General features: G+C 43.6%; 1 protein-coding gene across 1 annotated transcript in view; it reads right to left on the bottom strand.

Moving 5' to 3' along the window:
• Nucleotides 1-15,682, bottom strand: part of COQ2 (coenzyme Q2, polyprenyltransferase) — a 377,885-nt gene that overhangs the window by 239,254 nt on the left and 122,949 nt on the right. Inside the window, exon 4 of the mRNA XM_085641189.1 lies at nt 4,058-4,179. Coding sequence (XP_085497315.1) covers nt 4,058-4,179 — 122 coding nt within the window. The remainder of the gene's footprint in view (nt 1-4,057; nt 4,180-15,682) is intronic.

The raw sequence follows: 15,682 nt of genomic DNA, 5'->3' as shown, positions 1-15,682 counted from the left end.
CACACATATCTACAGTGGAAGTCCCCACCCCATCCACAGTAGGAGATGGCTATCACACAGCTGGACATTCCGCCAATTCCCGGGGGTGTGTGCGACCGGCCGGGTCTCAGGGGGTAGGGGCTTTGATCTACTGTAATCCCTTTGATGTGGGGTGTTTCCCTTACAGTAGGGGCAATAAACTGCATCCGCAGGGCTAGGTGATGGCCTGGGATCGGTTCGGACAATAATGGGGCGCAGAGGAAGGGGGTTATCAAAGAGATGCATGACCATGAATGGGATGTCGGTCAGGCGTGGGATGTGGTTCCATGGCAGGGTCGCGCAGAAGGAGAGGGTTTATGGCCCGTGTATGAGAGAGCGGGGGTGGCCGGCGCGCGGGGGATGCTTGCAGCGCCAGGGGGACGCGCTGGCGATCGGCAATGAGCAGGGAGAGACCAGGGTGCCTAAAATGGCTGCCGTGCGCTTTCCTGTGTGTCGCGCTGGGGAGAGACAAGATGGCGCAGATAATGTTCAGTTTGCAAGCTAAATTTCCACAATAGGATGTCAGATCTCATAAGCACATTCACTTACAAGCATTTTAATTAATTTTTTAAGCGGCTTTTAAGTAAAAAATGATTTAACAAAAAGTGTCTTGTATAATGACTATATTACCCATGTGTATTTGAATGTGCTTATGAGATCTGCAGTTGCATCATGGGCGCCTGTATAACCAGAGACCTGATTAGTATTACGAAATGTGGGGATATAACGAGGAATAACAAGTTAAAATATTTCCAGAAATGCAAGTGGAGTTTGAACTGAAGCACAACTTCTGAGTTATCATCTAAAGCAACATTCAGAATGACACCCCGATCCAAGCCAGGCAAGCCTGATAGATGGGGCAAGTTGCCAAGATTTGCAAGACTCCTCTACAATATACCAGCTACCTAACTGGGATTGAGATATTGGCAGATCACTGATTTAGGCCTGAATGCAGATGAGGATTGGGACAACAAGTTTGTGCATCTTACAGAGGTGCTTATAAATCTAATTTCACACTTATCCAACTAAAAATGTTACATAGATTTTGACTTCCATGTGTCACAAGAAGGGGCTGAATGTTAACTCTAATTAGGTATGTTGCAAATATTGCACATTAATGGAATAGTTATGAAGTGGTGAAGGTCAAAGGTGACTCGAGAAATAAGATGAAAGCTAGGCCAATGATTGTAACAGCAAGTCATAATGGCAATTGTTGAATAGAGTTGGAAAACAAAAGATGATTGATTGGAACTGGGAATGCGTACGATAGCCATGGAGAGGTTTCATGCACTCATTCACCTATTTGTGTAAATTCTAAAACACTCTTCTGATTGACACCACACTATATAAAAGATAGTTATGTTGCTGCAATCTTCTTGTAATAATTCATGTTCTGCTTTTTATGTTTAAAAGTGAAAAGTAACACTATAAAATATGTTTTTTCCCCAAAAGATTAAGTTCCAAATACTACCTGCACATGTGAAAGCCCTAAGCTGGGTTGTGGATATTATTTTCTCTGAAGCAATGGTTTAAAAAGTGTGATCATTATAATAGTAAAAAGCCAACATAAGCCTCTTCTCCTTTAAAATGATAATGAGGCTGGATGGGTCTCAGCATGTCTTTGAATATGTGAAGAATCATTGGTTCAACTGCTGGCCCACTTTTTGTTTTAATCAAGTATTTTTTATTGAAATATACAACAAAGAGCAACAAAACAAGCTGACCAGACAAAAAGATCAGAATAGCAGCAATGATATCAACAAGTCTGATTGTGTATCAAAATGAAAGAAATAAGGTAAGGCGGAAACGGGGTTAGGGTAGGAGACAAGGGCGCTGCTAGAGATGAGATTAGAGGAGAGGACGGTCGGGGCACATGAGAGATGTAGGGCTGGAGCACGTGATCAGAGGTGGATTGAGGAGGAATAAGAAGGATCTGCCACATATATATCAACAACTTCATATCCACCAAAGACAGTGAAATCCTACTTATATACTCAATTGCTGCAGCTGAACAGAAGGAGCCTCTGGAGGCAATATGATGACTTCTTTCTGGTAAAGCTCCAGGACCCGACGAATGGCAAATTATCCACCTGTATCACTGATATTAACATGTAATTCTCAAAAGAGTCTATCCACAAATGCTGCAAAGACCCTCAAAGTCCCTTGCACTATTTGAACTCAGCCTGGAAAACGACTCGCTCATAGACTCGTATTGGGATAATCGCACCAATTGACCCATCACAGACTGGTTTCCTCAAGAATAGACTATCTCATGACAACATAAGATTATTTGATCTGTCATTCATTGTGCAAAGCATCTTGTAACTGCATGAAGTCGAACATAATGAAGTTAAACCTTTGTCAGTGTGAGAGGCACTATCTAAAACACCAAAACCATTTCTTAACACAAATTAATCTGCCTCCTCTTACTTTATATTGCAAAAGCGTGAATAAGTGAACTCTTGCATTTATCCACAGTGTTTTTTGAGTTTCTCTAAAATGCCACTGTTGGGACAGGAATGTCCCCTGCAGGGTGTACAGTCGTATTCCCCAGCCTCCAGTGCTCAACTGCAACTATATGGTATCCAGTTTTTTTATTTTGTATCCAGCTTCACACTAATCAAGCATGTCAGCGAAGGTCTGGGACTGTCTTGACATGAAAGAGCTCCTGGACCTGGAGGGATTCACAAACATGCTCTCACTGGTTAGACAACGTCCCGTTCATATGTTTAAGATGTTAAGATGTTGGAAGGAACACTGGACAGTGAAGTAGTCAAAGAGGAGGCAGGCTTCCCTTTAGAAAATAGATACGCTCTTTTGCAGAATCGAGAAGCTGATCAGTATTCATGAGTACTGTCATTTGGTAGGTGTTGGGGTGAAGGGTAAGAATGCACTTTCTGTTGTTCAGCGTGTGAAGGAGCCTTTAGGAAATGCCAGTATCTTGCCTTTTTTCCTGTTAACCACTGTTAAATGTGGCTGTTGATAGCTAGATGTAGAATGCTCACATTGCTTGGTCTCTTTTTGGTGGGACCTCCAACCTGGAGATAACCCTTCTGTGAACACACAGACTGGTCTGTAAGACAATCTGAATCTGGAAATGACACATGGAAAGAGATCCAACCCAAACCAGTTCTGAATATACAGACAGAGAAAACTCATCCCCTGTCTGCTTTATCTGTGCAAAGGTCTGAGCTGCTTACCTACTTGTTCCTTTTCCAAGTTCTCTCTGATCAAGGAAGGTGGTTCTCTGCAGAGTATCCAGAGGACTGCTTTTCTCTGGTGTCTGTCTGATAGATTCCCAGAGGTGAGTGGACATCACCTGGAGTCTGATCTAGGGTAAAGTGTTGTTGCCCTATCCTCAAGCACCTGGAAGCTGACCTGCCTGAGAAGAGGGAAAGAGTGAACCAACCCTGTAGGAAGTGTTGTCTACTAGGGGAAGCAAGAAGATGTGACCCCGGAGCTCTGGGCCTGTCCACCCAGAAGATACTTGCGAGATAGTGACCAGCGTGCTCTTGAACCGGAGTGTTGTCTCTCTTGCCTGCAGTGGCCTGTGCCATGTCGCTGTCCCGAAATGTGCATGAAGTGGACTGCGCCACTGTGATTCCAAAGCAGCAGTACTGTGACACTGCCGAAGTATGCCCAAGCAGACTGCACACTATGACCATGATTAATGTGCCCCAGAGTGGACCACGGCCGCCGTGACACCATAGAGAGTGCAGTTAGAGCCACCCTGCTGCCTTAGGAGTTCAGACAATGGCCCTGTGACCTCTGACCCCGCTTGATTCACACTGTGCTCTGTTAAATACCAGCAATGAAGCCTGCCAATGGTCAGCCCTCGGGTAGTTGCCCCTCTGCTAATACACCCAAGACTGGAGGTGGAGTGCTATCACACTCAGAGCGAACGACTTATATCCGTCATGTTACCACCAATGTAAGACAATCAGTCATCAACAGATACTCTAGTGGCAAATGAGTTATCAAACCATGAAAATATAAACATTGAAATGTGAATGGGTTAGAGAAAATAATGATGGCTCACCTGTAATAATTTAAGCATAAAAGCACACCAAGGGCCAAGCTTAGCTGCCCTCCAAGAAAAACAAGGGATTGAAAACGAGAAACCTCTCCAGCCGCTATCGGTCGACTTGCTGTTCTTTCAACCTATTCGAGATAAAAAAATATAAGTGCTTAATACTTATTAAGAGTACTTAATTGTGCCAAGGAAAGAACAGCTGCAAGGTGTCACATACTGCAAAGCAACCAAACACCTAAAGCACACAGATATTTGGTTTCATAAAAGGAATCAAACTATAAAAACATTCACCTATATTTCTACTTCACTTTTTTTCATTCTAGAAGTATGTTGTTCAAATTATTAGCCATAAAAAATGGACTGAACAGTAACATTCAGGTAAAATTTTGTTTAAAGTCAGAATAAAAAGTGAAGTTTTTGCTAGATCGGTCACCATTTTCTACTTGTGTATATATAACAGTAAATCTGTTTTTGTGTAAACATGACATCTTATTAAGGCTGTTGTGTCCAAATTTTCAAGATGATGTCACTAAAGAGGAGTTTGATGGGAGGGAATCCAATGAGTAACTGACAAAATGTGTGCTAGCCTCAACACAAAGCTTGCAAGTGGACCAAACTATAGCCACCTATAGAGGGAGAAGGTATAGCTTTGTACAACACATTATTATTAGCCATTGCTGGCAATACTGTCCCCAATAAACTGGACCAAGTAAGAAATCAGGACACCCACAAAGCTTGGCTACACCTTACCTCACAAGCCCTACAGGCTCATTATATATTTCACTGAAATTTCAGTAGGAGGCAGTAACTGGGGTTAGCGACTCACTCAGAACAACAAGATACATGGGAACATTAAGTAAATAAAATGTTTTATTTTTCCTTACACTTTACAATACTTTCTGCATGGTAAAATATAGGACATTTTTGTTTTAAGTACCGCACTGTTAACATAATTTTTAAATAAATCTTTAGTTATTAAATATATATCACATTATATTAAAATTATTTTTCTACTTTAAAATCAAAATAAACTCATCTAAAGAAAAAATATTTGGATTCCCCTCTGCCGAACACCTGCACTTCCACATCCAGACCACCTCCAAAGCCACACTCCGAGGAACCCTCGTCTACAGACCCCCGGCCGCCGAACACCCTTCGCCACCACCATCACCGACTTCATCGCACCCCACGCCATCATCTCAACAAACTACATACTCATTGGAGACCTGAACTTCCACCTCGACAACCCCAGTGACCCCAACTCCACTATCCTTCGTGACAACCTCACCAGCATCAGACCTAAACAACTAGTCAACACACCGACCCACAGAGCAGGACACATCCTCAACCCAATCTTCGCGGCAGGAAACAGCGTCAAATTCAGCCACACAACGCAGCCGCCATGGACCGACCATCACTGCGTACACTTCGCCATCAACAAACCCATGGCACCCAAACCAGCCCCACGCCCACCACGAAGGAACTGGAGAAAGGTTACAGACGAGCAACTTAACTCCACCCTCACCCGAGACAACCACACCTGGGAACCCGACTCAGCCAGAGAACTCCACACCTGGATCTCCAACTGCGCAGACAAGTTAGCCCCGCTACGAAACCCCGACAGACAATGCCCCAGAAAGCCGCCTAGTTCACCATCACTCTCCAAGAAGCCAGACGCACCTGCAGACGCCTGGAGAAGAACTGGAGAAACACCAAGACAACCGAAAACCACAACACCTACAAGGACGCCATAACGGACTACCACAATCAGATCAGAGCCACCAAGAGGAACTTCATCCACAACAAAGTCCTGGCCAACTCCACCATCACCCCATCCCAAGACCTCTGCGACAAGCTTGGAACCTATTTCCATCTCAAGATCAAAAACCTCTACAACTTCATCAACCATCCACCAGGCGCCACAGACGGCCCCCGTGCCCCAGAAACACCAGCCAGCCCACCATCTTCAACTGGACACCGATCACGGCTGAAAACACTACCTCCACCATGAAAAGCATCCACTCGGGGACCCCCATCGATCCCTGCCCCAATCACATCCACCGCAGAGCCGAGGTTGCCATCACACCTGAACTACAACGCACCACCACCTTCAAAACAGGCACCTTCCCAGATGACTGGAAGCGTGCAGAAGTCAGACCCCTGCTCAAGAAGCCCACAGCTGACCCCACCGACCTCAAGAACTATTGGCCCATCTCGCTCCTCCCCTTCACAGCCAAAGTTGCAGAGAAAACAGTCAACAGGAAACTGACACTATTCATTGAAGAGAACGCCATCCTCGACCCGTCCCAATCCGGATTCCTGTTATATTTCATATCGGTCCCCAACTATAGGTCCAGGGAACATCGTACACTTTCCCTACATCAGCTCCCGTTATTTCATATGAACAAGCCTTATAAGGACATAACTCCAAATAAGGACAGAATGCCTTATGGGGACATCACGGCTTATAAGGACTGTAGCCTTTTATGGACTAAACCTTTCACCTAGTTCCATGCCGAGGGTGGGATATTCCCAATCGATATTGCTAAGACGTTATCCTTAGCACATATGAATAATTGAGTACACTCTCCAGGAGGTATACTTCACCTTTCCCATCGACGCACAAGGTTTAATCCCTAACGTCATCCTCATACTGAACAATGTGTAACACACGTACATAGACTGTATAAATATAGCACCTCTTGCTATCAGAAGGAGGAGGGACCCGAGACTTCAAGGCCGACACACTGACCAGAGACACTGCGGCTCCGGAAAAACATCGCTCCACCTGACAGTGGTCTAACTATCCCTTGCTGGGTGTCCAGCTCAAGTACAGGACGAAGTCCCACATTCTCACAATCCAGGTATAGGGGTTCGACTCAATCCTAGCCGGATTCTTGGCTCTTAGATTCTAGACTATTAGGCTTTTAGGCACAGTCGCTCTTTCACACCTACTTACATGCTAGGTACACTCAGGTACATCTAGTCAGGCATCTTAGGAGTACACACTTTATTTTTATAAATGCATTTCATATTAATGTATATGTTCATGACTATTGCAAAATGGTAGAACAATACTATTCCTTTTTATTCACTGTACTGCTGGTTCTATATCTCTGCTACTATGTTACAGCTGTAACAGCACATTTATGCTACATGAGAAGAACTATGGTACAATAAAATCTTATTATAAAAACGCTCAACTGTTTCTTCTCTGTATCTCTCTGAGAGCAAAACAAGCAAGGACAAGGGACTGGGTGAAAAGTGATATATTGTTTCTACGAGTGAGATTATTGTGTTCTGAGGTTGCAAAAACGAATCTCTCTGATAACAGGAGATTTTAGTAGCACTACGAGCTAGCTAATGCAAAAACAGGCTAACATATTCGGTGGGGGTGTACAGAGTCAGTCTGCCACCAGGCCCACAGTTTGTTATCCGCAAATGCGTAGGTCCTGCATAAAGGGTGCTATTGGAACTACACTACATTCCGAAGCAGCCACAGCACAGAGACAGCCCTCATAGCCGCCACATACGACATCCGTACCCTCCTGGACCAATGCCTCTCTGCAGCCCTCATCCTACTCGACCTATCAGTGGCCTTCGACACAGTCTCCCAACGCACACTAGTCGCCAGACTACACGACGCAGGCATACAAGGAACAGCCCTGGACTGGATCCGATCATTCCTCACCAGAAGAAGCCAAAGGATCAGACTCCCACCCTTCCTCTCCGACCCCACGAAAATCACCTGCGGGCTCCCTGAGCCCCACCCTCTTCAACATCTACATGGCTCCCCTCGAAACCATCGTCCGACAACACGGCCTCAAAATCGTATCCAACGCCGACGACACCCAGCTCATCCTCTCCCTCACCAAATACCCAACCACTGCCAAACTCAACTTCCAGAAAGGAATGCAAGACGTCGCAGTCTGGATGACCAACAGCTTCCTGAAGCTCAACGCCGAGAAGACAGAAGTCCTTGTCCTCGGTACCACCCCTTCTGCATAGGACAGCACTTGGTGGCCGACCGTCCTCGGAAGCCCACCTACCCCCTCAGACCACGCCAATATCCTCGGCATCGTACTCGACTCATCACTCACCATGAACCGACAGGTCAACGCCATCACCTCCAGCTGCTTCAACACCTTCCGCAAGACCTTCAAGTGGATCCCCCCTGAGTCAAGGAAGACAGTCACCCACGCACTCATCATCAGCAGACTGGACTATGGAAACGCACTCTACGCAGACATCAACAAGTCCCTACTCTGCAAACTCCAGACAATACAGAACACCGCAGCCAGACTCGTCCTCGGCATCCCCCGACACAAACACATCAGCCAACACCTACGAAGTCTCCACTGGCTCCCCGTGGAGAAAAGAGCCACTTTCAAAATACTCACTCACGCCTACACAACAACGGACCCAAATACCTCAACAACAGAATCAACTTCCACGTACCCAAAAGAAACCTCCGATCTTCCAATCTCGCACTGGCAGAAACCCAGCGCATCCTCAGAGCCAGAGCAAGATCCTTCTCTCACATTGCAGCCACGACCTGGAACGAGCTACCGGCAGACATCAGACGCGACCCCTCCCTGAACACCTTCAGGAACACCCTCAAGACCTGGCTCTTCGGCTAAACAGATCCGCGGACTCTCCCCCCTCTCCTCCTCAGCGCCTTGAGACCCTCACGGGTGAGTAGCGCGCTTACAATTCCCTGATTGATTGATTACACATTAACAATTATTAAAAGTGATGTATCGTATTAATTACAATTATTTTAGTTATACCTAAAAACACGATTGTTTAATTTTTAAATTCAAAATAGGGTATTAAAGTATTTTATAATTAAATAATAAATATGCACTATTTTATAATTGTTTTTAACGTTAAATTATATTTGCTTATATTTTTAACTACATTAAATATTTTGATTTAACATTATTTCCTGTTGGGTTTTATTTTAATTCCATACCTCTGTTAGTTTCTTTGGTAGGGTGTCGCAGTACCAGTGGTTGTCATGTGTGTGGCAAGTTACTTTTTTAGAAGCAACTTGCACTCGGATTTTGCGAACAAGCAAAAAGTAGTAAACATACTCAAAACTGTAAATTACTCAAAAGTAAAATTTACCTTTGTGAATCAGGCCAAAAGTGTTCATTGTGTTTTACCCAGGAGAAGCAGTTGAGATTGTGGGTGTGCTGGCGCTATCACTCAAATAATCTACATAATAGTGGCGGCCAGATTGCGGGGTCTGGACGGTGTTACCCTCAAGAATAAATAAAGCAGTGTGTCCCTATGGATAAGATTCACACAACTTTGCTAAAATACAGTCAATCAAGAAAGGGCAAGCTCAAAAAGGGATTTTGAGATCAGCAATTTAGAGAAAACCATGAAGGTTTACTAAAAAATTAGAGAAAAGAACCAAAGGCAAAAATATAGCTCAGTTCAATAAATCAATGACACAAAAGGCTTTCAGAAAAATAGACACATTCAGCAATGAGCAAAATCAGGAAAACAGCCCAAGTCCCAAATATGCAGCAAAGCAACAGAGATTTGGAAGTAGATACCAAAAAGATCTGGCTCACCCCCAAATTCAGGGTTTTTATGTAATGAATTTACCATAGAAAGCAATAAAGAGGTGCACAGTCAGCATCGAATGAGCAGATGTATCATTCATTAACACATCAGAATTGAGAAACAAGAAACGACATAAAACACACTATGTTAGCACTAGCCTACAACTTGAATATTGATTTACCTCTTCTGACCTAATGTCATCAGAGGTGGCAAAGACAATGTTTTACAATAAACAATGGAAAGACTCATGAATGTTCTGTCTACAGAGTGTGAGTAGGAAGAGCCTTGAATGGTGTAGAGGTTTCTCTGGAGTTCCTCCAGAACAGCATCTTATTACAAAACTAACAGTGCACTTTTTGCTGCTTGCAGTGCCAAATGAGAAAAAAAACCATTATGTTGATTAGGAGTCAGCAGCAGCCATCTTTTCTAAGATGGCGACAGGGCCTAGTTAAACATAGGCCAGAAAAACATATTTCTACAAACGTGTCAAAGTTTTCGTTTCAACTGCAATTAATTCTTATTAATATGCCCATATGATTCTGATTAGAAAATAATGCATCAAGATCTCTGGCTTAATCACTTCTAACCTGACCTCATGGCTGCTTTATTGCGAACTAAGTGAATGTGGTGGTTCCCTTACATCACAATTTGCCTGTCCTTCGCAAATGCTTTATTTGTAAATAAGTGAAGTAGGTTGACGTAACAAATATATCGTTAGTGACCTAAGTAAATCTTAATGCTGCTTTAAAATCGCATCTGGTTTGGACTTAAACACGCTTTACATAACTGAGTACTTCTTTGCCTTACTTTCAAATCATATTGGATTGACCTGACAATAACTTCACTCAGAACCAATTAAACCAGTTTGAACTCATAAATGTTCCTTTAATCTGCATTTGGTTTCACTTTACAAGTAAATTGAGCCAGAAAATAACTTGCAGCACGTGCTGTACATTTTCCTAAAGACCTGTTCTTTTAATTGTGGACATGTTGTAGCTCTCTGTAAGTCACATCTGTTTAACCGCACAAATAACTTTACAATCAATGCAAATATGCATCCAGTTCTTGACTGGTATCTGAGCTATCCTTTCGATTCTGTTTAACCGCAGGGCCTCTTGGCACTTCTGTAGGCACATTAGAATCAGCTTAATGGAACACAACATGGAAGATAGATTAATGTTCATGTATCTAATACATCTGTATTGAGAGGATATAAAACATTTTGGGACTGGATCTCTGTACTGCGATTAAGTTCTGGATGGGCCCTGGACCTGCTTTAAATACTATCCTATCAGGAAGAAACTGGAGATGCGGATAAGTAATTGCCAGAGGACCAAGATCTTCTAGTCCGCACCCTTTCAATATAGCAACTAAAGATATTGTCATAGCTAAAAGAAGCAATAAGTAAACCCTTTAAATCTGTAAGTAAATACGATGCCGAGACAGAGGAATACATTATAGCACAGAAGTTACACAGTCAAGCGACATCCATATCGTCTTATAGAGCCCCAGGCTTCTCTAAAATTCATTTTAACAGTCCATTGAGCTTCCAAAGTTGAAAGGGGGGGGGGAGCAACTCCTTTAGGAATACACTACCGACAACATCTAAAGGAAAGGATTAAAGGTTTTGGGAATATGGCGGTATTTCTTAGACCATTCTTGAAAACAGGCCCAGTGATAAACATAAGAAGCAATAAAAGAAAGACAATAAGATTCCAAAATATCCATCACTATAACATCCCTGATGTTGTCATCCTAACCTTTCACCCTTCAGGCCGTAAGGTGAAGACAGTGAAGAGTCTGAAGAGGCAACTTTGGATATTGAAGAGGAGAAGGAGATAGCAGAAGATCGAGTCACAAAAAACTGCATAATGAAATTGGAGAGAATGCATAAACAAAACCATCAGGCCAAGTTAGAGAAAGGGAATCCACTCCAAACCCACAGGTGCCATCTCTCTCTCTAAAAAAAGAAATTAAACAATGGGAACCAGATCCTTTTCCTGGGAGGCAAACAGACATAAGTGCAGGAGACAGAATTGACTTATTGCCATCTAAAATACCTCTAGATATTTTTAGAAGGTTACAGACAAATGGAACAGTCTGCTAATCAGCAATCAAAGGTTTCTTTCCTGGTAAATAACAAGCATTCAGAGATTAAAGATTACTCTGTGCCCAAAGAATACATTTACTTACTGTGGTAAAACAAAAATTTGATCGATATTCTACATGCAGATTCCTAACAAGTGAACATCACCAAGTGTCAAACTGATCTGGAATTTTTCATAGCTCTAAATTGCCGAAAGGGGGGGGCTCAATTCATCTCGGCGCCTGGTGATGTAATGTGAGCCCATAAAGTGCTCCCCACTGGTGAGCTGACGTCAGTTCACATTCACTTTTTTCCATGCCTTATGAGGGCGAGATATGAGTGACATTCGATTAAAACACAGTACAGCGAACTCTAACTGGGAGCTTTAATGTAAGAGCCTTATGTGACTATCCTTTAGAACAGGTAGGATCAGTGAGTATCCACCAGTAAGATCGTTACCAAAGGTAAGCAACTTTTTCTTCTGATGGATACTTCTACCTGCAGATGTCTCACCTGTGATTACATTCCAAAGCAGTACCCTCCTTAGGTAGTAGGCTTGAAGGAATGGTCTCACTGAAAAGTCCTGACACATAGAAGATGCGCAGTGGCCATCCCTTAGTACTTCACAGTCCAGACAGAAATGCAGAGTAAATGTGTGATGGGACGGCCAAGTCACTGCTCAACAATGTAACCCTGTGCTAGGGGCTGAAGAAGATGCGTTTGCTTTGCTGGAATGGGCCCGGAGAACTTCCAGTAGTTGTTCCTTGGGCAGTGCAGAACACATTTTAATACACTGGCTTAACCATTGTGATGAGGTTTTTTTGCACAGTAAGTAATTTTTTTTTGTCGGATTAATAAAAATCACCACAAAAAGATACTTCACAATAATCATAAAAACACAACTTGCAATCTTAAATATTCAACTAAAATTGCCATATATTTAGAACAAGGTGCACACATTATTCATTAATTCCCTATTCAGAGACACTCAGCTGCATTAAATTATTGCCACCAGAAAACAAAAACCATGCAAACTTTAAACTGCCACGTGCTTATTTAGTCAGTGTAGGACACCACAATAACTTGTTACAATGATTCAAAGTATCAAGTGCTTGGAGACAAATAGAGCTTAATCCGGAGTCAATAACACCACCACAAGTTTGAATTTTACAGTACTTGAAAAAAACATAATTTGAACTGCTACATTACACATATGAATACGTTAGTCATAATAAAAAAGTGCCATATGCCCTAATATAATATGAAGCTTTAAAAATCTGATCATGTAGTATATTCAGGCAATAGCCAAAGATATACAAAGTGCTTAAACTAGTATATTAACAAGAGGTTTAAGTCGCTTAGTAAAACAATAATCACTCAAAATGATAAAAAGAGAAATAAAAACAACAGTAGAAATGACCATGTTTATCCTGCTAATGCAAGCACTCTTTCTACAATAGTTAAAAACTTTATAAAATGACAAGATAAAGAGACTGAGCACCAAATAAGCATAGAATAAGAGCCTGGCGGGTGGATCTCCGCGCTACATTAAGAAAAGAGGACTTTAAGAGAATACGGCATGCATTAAGCGAGTTTGGGCAAACACAAACAATGTGCGATAAAGTTTCTTGCGAAAGCCCACGCAAGCTTCAGTCATCAGTTGTCCTTTGCTGAACCCATTTTGGCATACCGTCTCTAGTGGGATACCTGCCAAGCTGAACTTTTAGATATTTATCTCTCAGACGAGATGAAAAGAAAGTTGTCAAATAAGGCTGAATTCCCAAACTCTAATGCGAGTTGATAACCATCCAGGGGTCATATTACAGAGAGTGCCCCGAGGGCGCAACGTGCTTTTGCACCCGCTTTACATGCCCCAGGGCACTTTGGTATTACAGAGGGGGCTGCAGATGCTTGTGTGATCCCTTCTGTAATATCGATAGCGCTGGTGCACATAAAGCGCAAGCGCTAGCTGCAAGGGGGATATCCTCATTTGCATGGGGGCGTGCCCCATGCAAATGAGGGAATCCCTTTGCCTTTGTGGCTGCGCCATATTATAGACACGGGAACAGAGGCAAAGAAGCTGTCAGGAGGTGCACTGACAGTGCACCATCTAAAAGGTGGCATATTGTCAGTGCGCCCCCTGATAACAGCCCTCTGGAGGGGGGAAAGGGGGTCCTCTGGACCCCTTAGACATCCCATTACAGGCAGGTGCAGTCACTGACTGCACCCGCCTGCAAGGGGATCTCTAATCTTCTTTGAAAGTGCAGCCAGGTGCTGCCTGCACTGTAAAAGCAGCCGCTTTTGTTTTTCACAGAAAGGCGCTGCCCTGGGGCAGTGCGAGTTCGCGGCTGCCCTGGGGCAGCGCATTCCCCATATTGGGGTGCATTTTCATTGTTTGCGCTGGGCCCACCTTTTAAAAGGTGCACCCGGTGCAAACAATGAAAGTGCGCATTTTATGTAATACCTCCCAGGCCTGCTTCGTTGTAGATAGAGCCTCTTTATCTGCAACACATGAGTTAATTTTTATCATTCTGTTTAGTTGCTGTTTAAAAACGAGCTTATTCATTTCCAGAGACCCCGGCTGCAGATCAAAACATTACACAGCTTTGCCTTTTCTGGCACCAGCAAACCCCACAATTAGTTGGGTGTCCAGGCTCAGTTCCTATTGAAGTAAAAGATGATAGCGTCTTTTGGACTGAGGCAATGCAATCTCTCTTCCTCCCTGATAGGATGAGCAGGAGGATAAAAAGTATGAAGGGTGACAGAATGCTCCAGATGGAAAGGGGACGCAGTCTTTGGGAAGAAAAGAACACTAGCTTGTCAAGAAAGGAGCATGTGAATGGGGGTTTGATGCTCAGTGCTTACAAGTCACCGGGACATCCGCCCAGTGTAATAGCAACAAGACAAATCGTCTTCAGTTCAGTGTGTGAAGACACAATTGAAAACTATGAAAAGGCTCAAATTGCGTCCCCATCAAAAGGTAAAAATAAGGTTTAAATCCAACAATCCAATATTAAAAGGTGTGGAAGGGAAAAGATTGACCAAAACCTTTAGAAAACTGATAACAATGGTTAAGTTGAACAGTGACTGTGTGTCTTGGAGGCAGAGGAATGCCGACAAGGCTGCCATGCAACCTTTAACATTGCCCACCCACAGCCCTGCTGTGCTAGCCAAAGTGCAAATCGAAGCATGTAAGATAGATGGGCTTTAAAAGGCTCCACGTCTTCTGCATACTAATTGGCAAACATAATACACCTCCCAGAACAGACCGATTTTATGGAAGGGTGACAAACTGTCGAGATCACAGACCACCTCCAGTGGCAGCTGGAAAGCATCCAGATGTCCCTGCTCAATCTCTGTGCATGAAGGTGTAGGCTCTTGAGTTTGGGTGTAACACTGGACCTCCAATTGGGAAAGAGTGTCCATCCTGAGTGGAAGTCGGAGCAGGTGTGAACAGGAGAGGTGCAGGAGGTCTGTGCACAACACCCATCTCAGCCAGTCTGGAGTGATGAGAAGGACTTCTGCCCAGAGCTGACAAAACTTTCTCAGAACTTGAGGAATCAAGGGCGTGAGAGAAAGCGCATAGTGAAGCAAAAACTTCCACTACAACTGAAATGCATCCCCTGAGGCTCCCTACAGCAGATACTGGAAGGCACAGAACACTGGGCAATGGATGTTCGTGCAAGTGGCACATGAGGGTTTCCCTGCAAGCTACAGACGTGCTGCAATGCCTCAGAATGAAATTGCCACTTGTGGTCGGAATGTGATGCCGCCTCAAACTTATTCTAGTGCTCAGAGAGCTGGCCAAATGGTGTGCGACATGCCAGAATCAGTGGTGGCATGCCCAGGTCTCAAAGCCTTTCGACAACGATGGTGAAACCTACATTCCCTCCTGTTTGCTGACATACCAAATTGCGGCCATATGGTCTGTCAAGATCAGGGCAGACTGGCTCTGATAGGAAAAAAGA

Source organism: Triturus cristatus, chromosome 2_2 (genome assembly GCF_964204655.1).
Source record: "Triturus cristatus chromosome 2_2, aTriCri1.1, whole genome shotgun sequence".
Lineage (NCBI taxonomy): Eukaryota > Metazoa > Chordata > Amphibia > Caudata > Salamandridae > Triturus > Triturus cristatus.
This window is presented reverse-complemented; position numbering and strand designations above follow the sequence as displayed.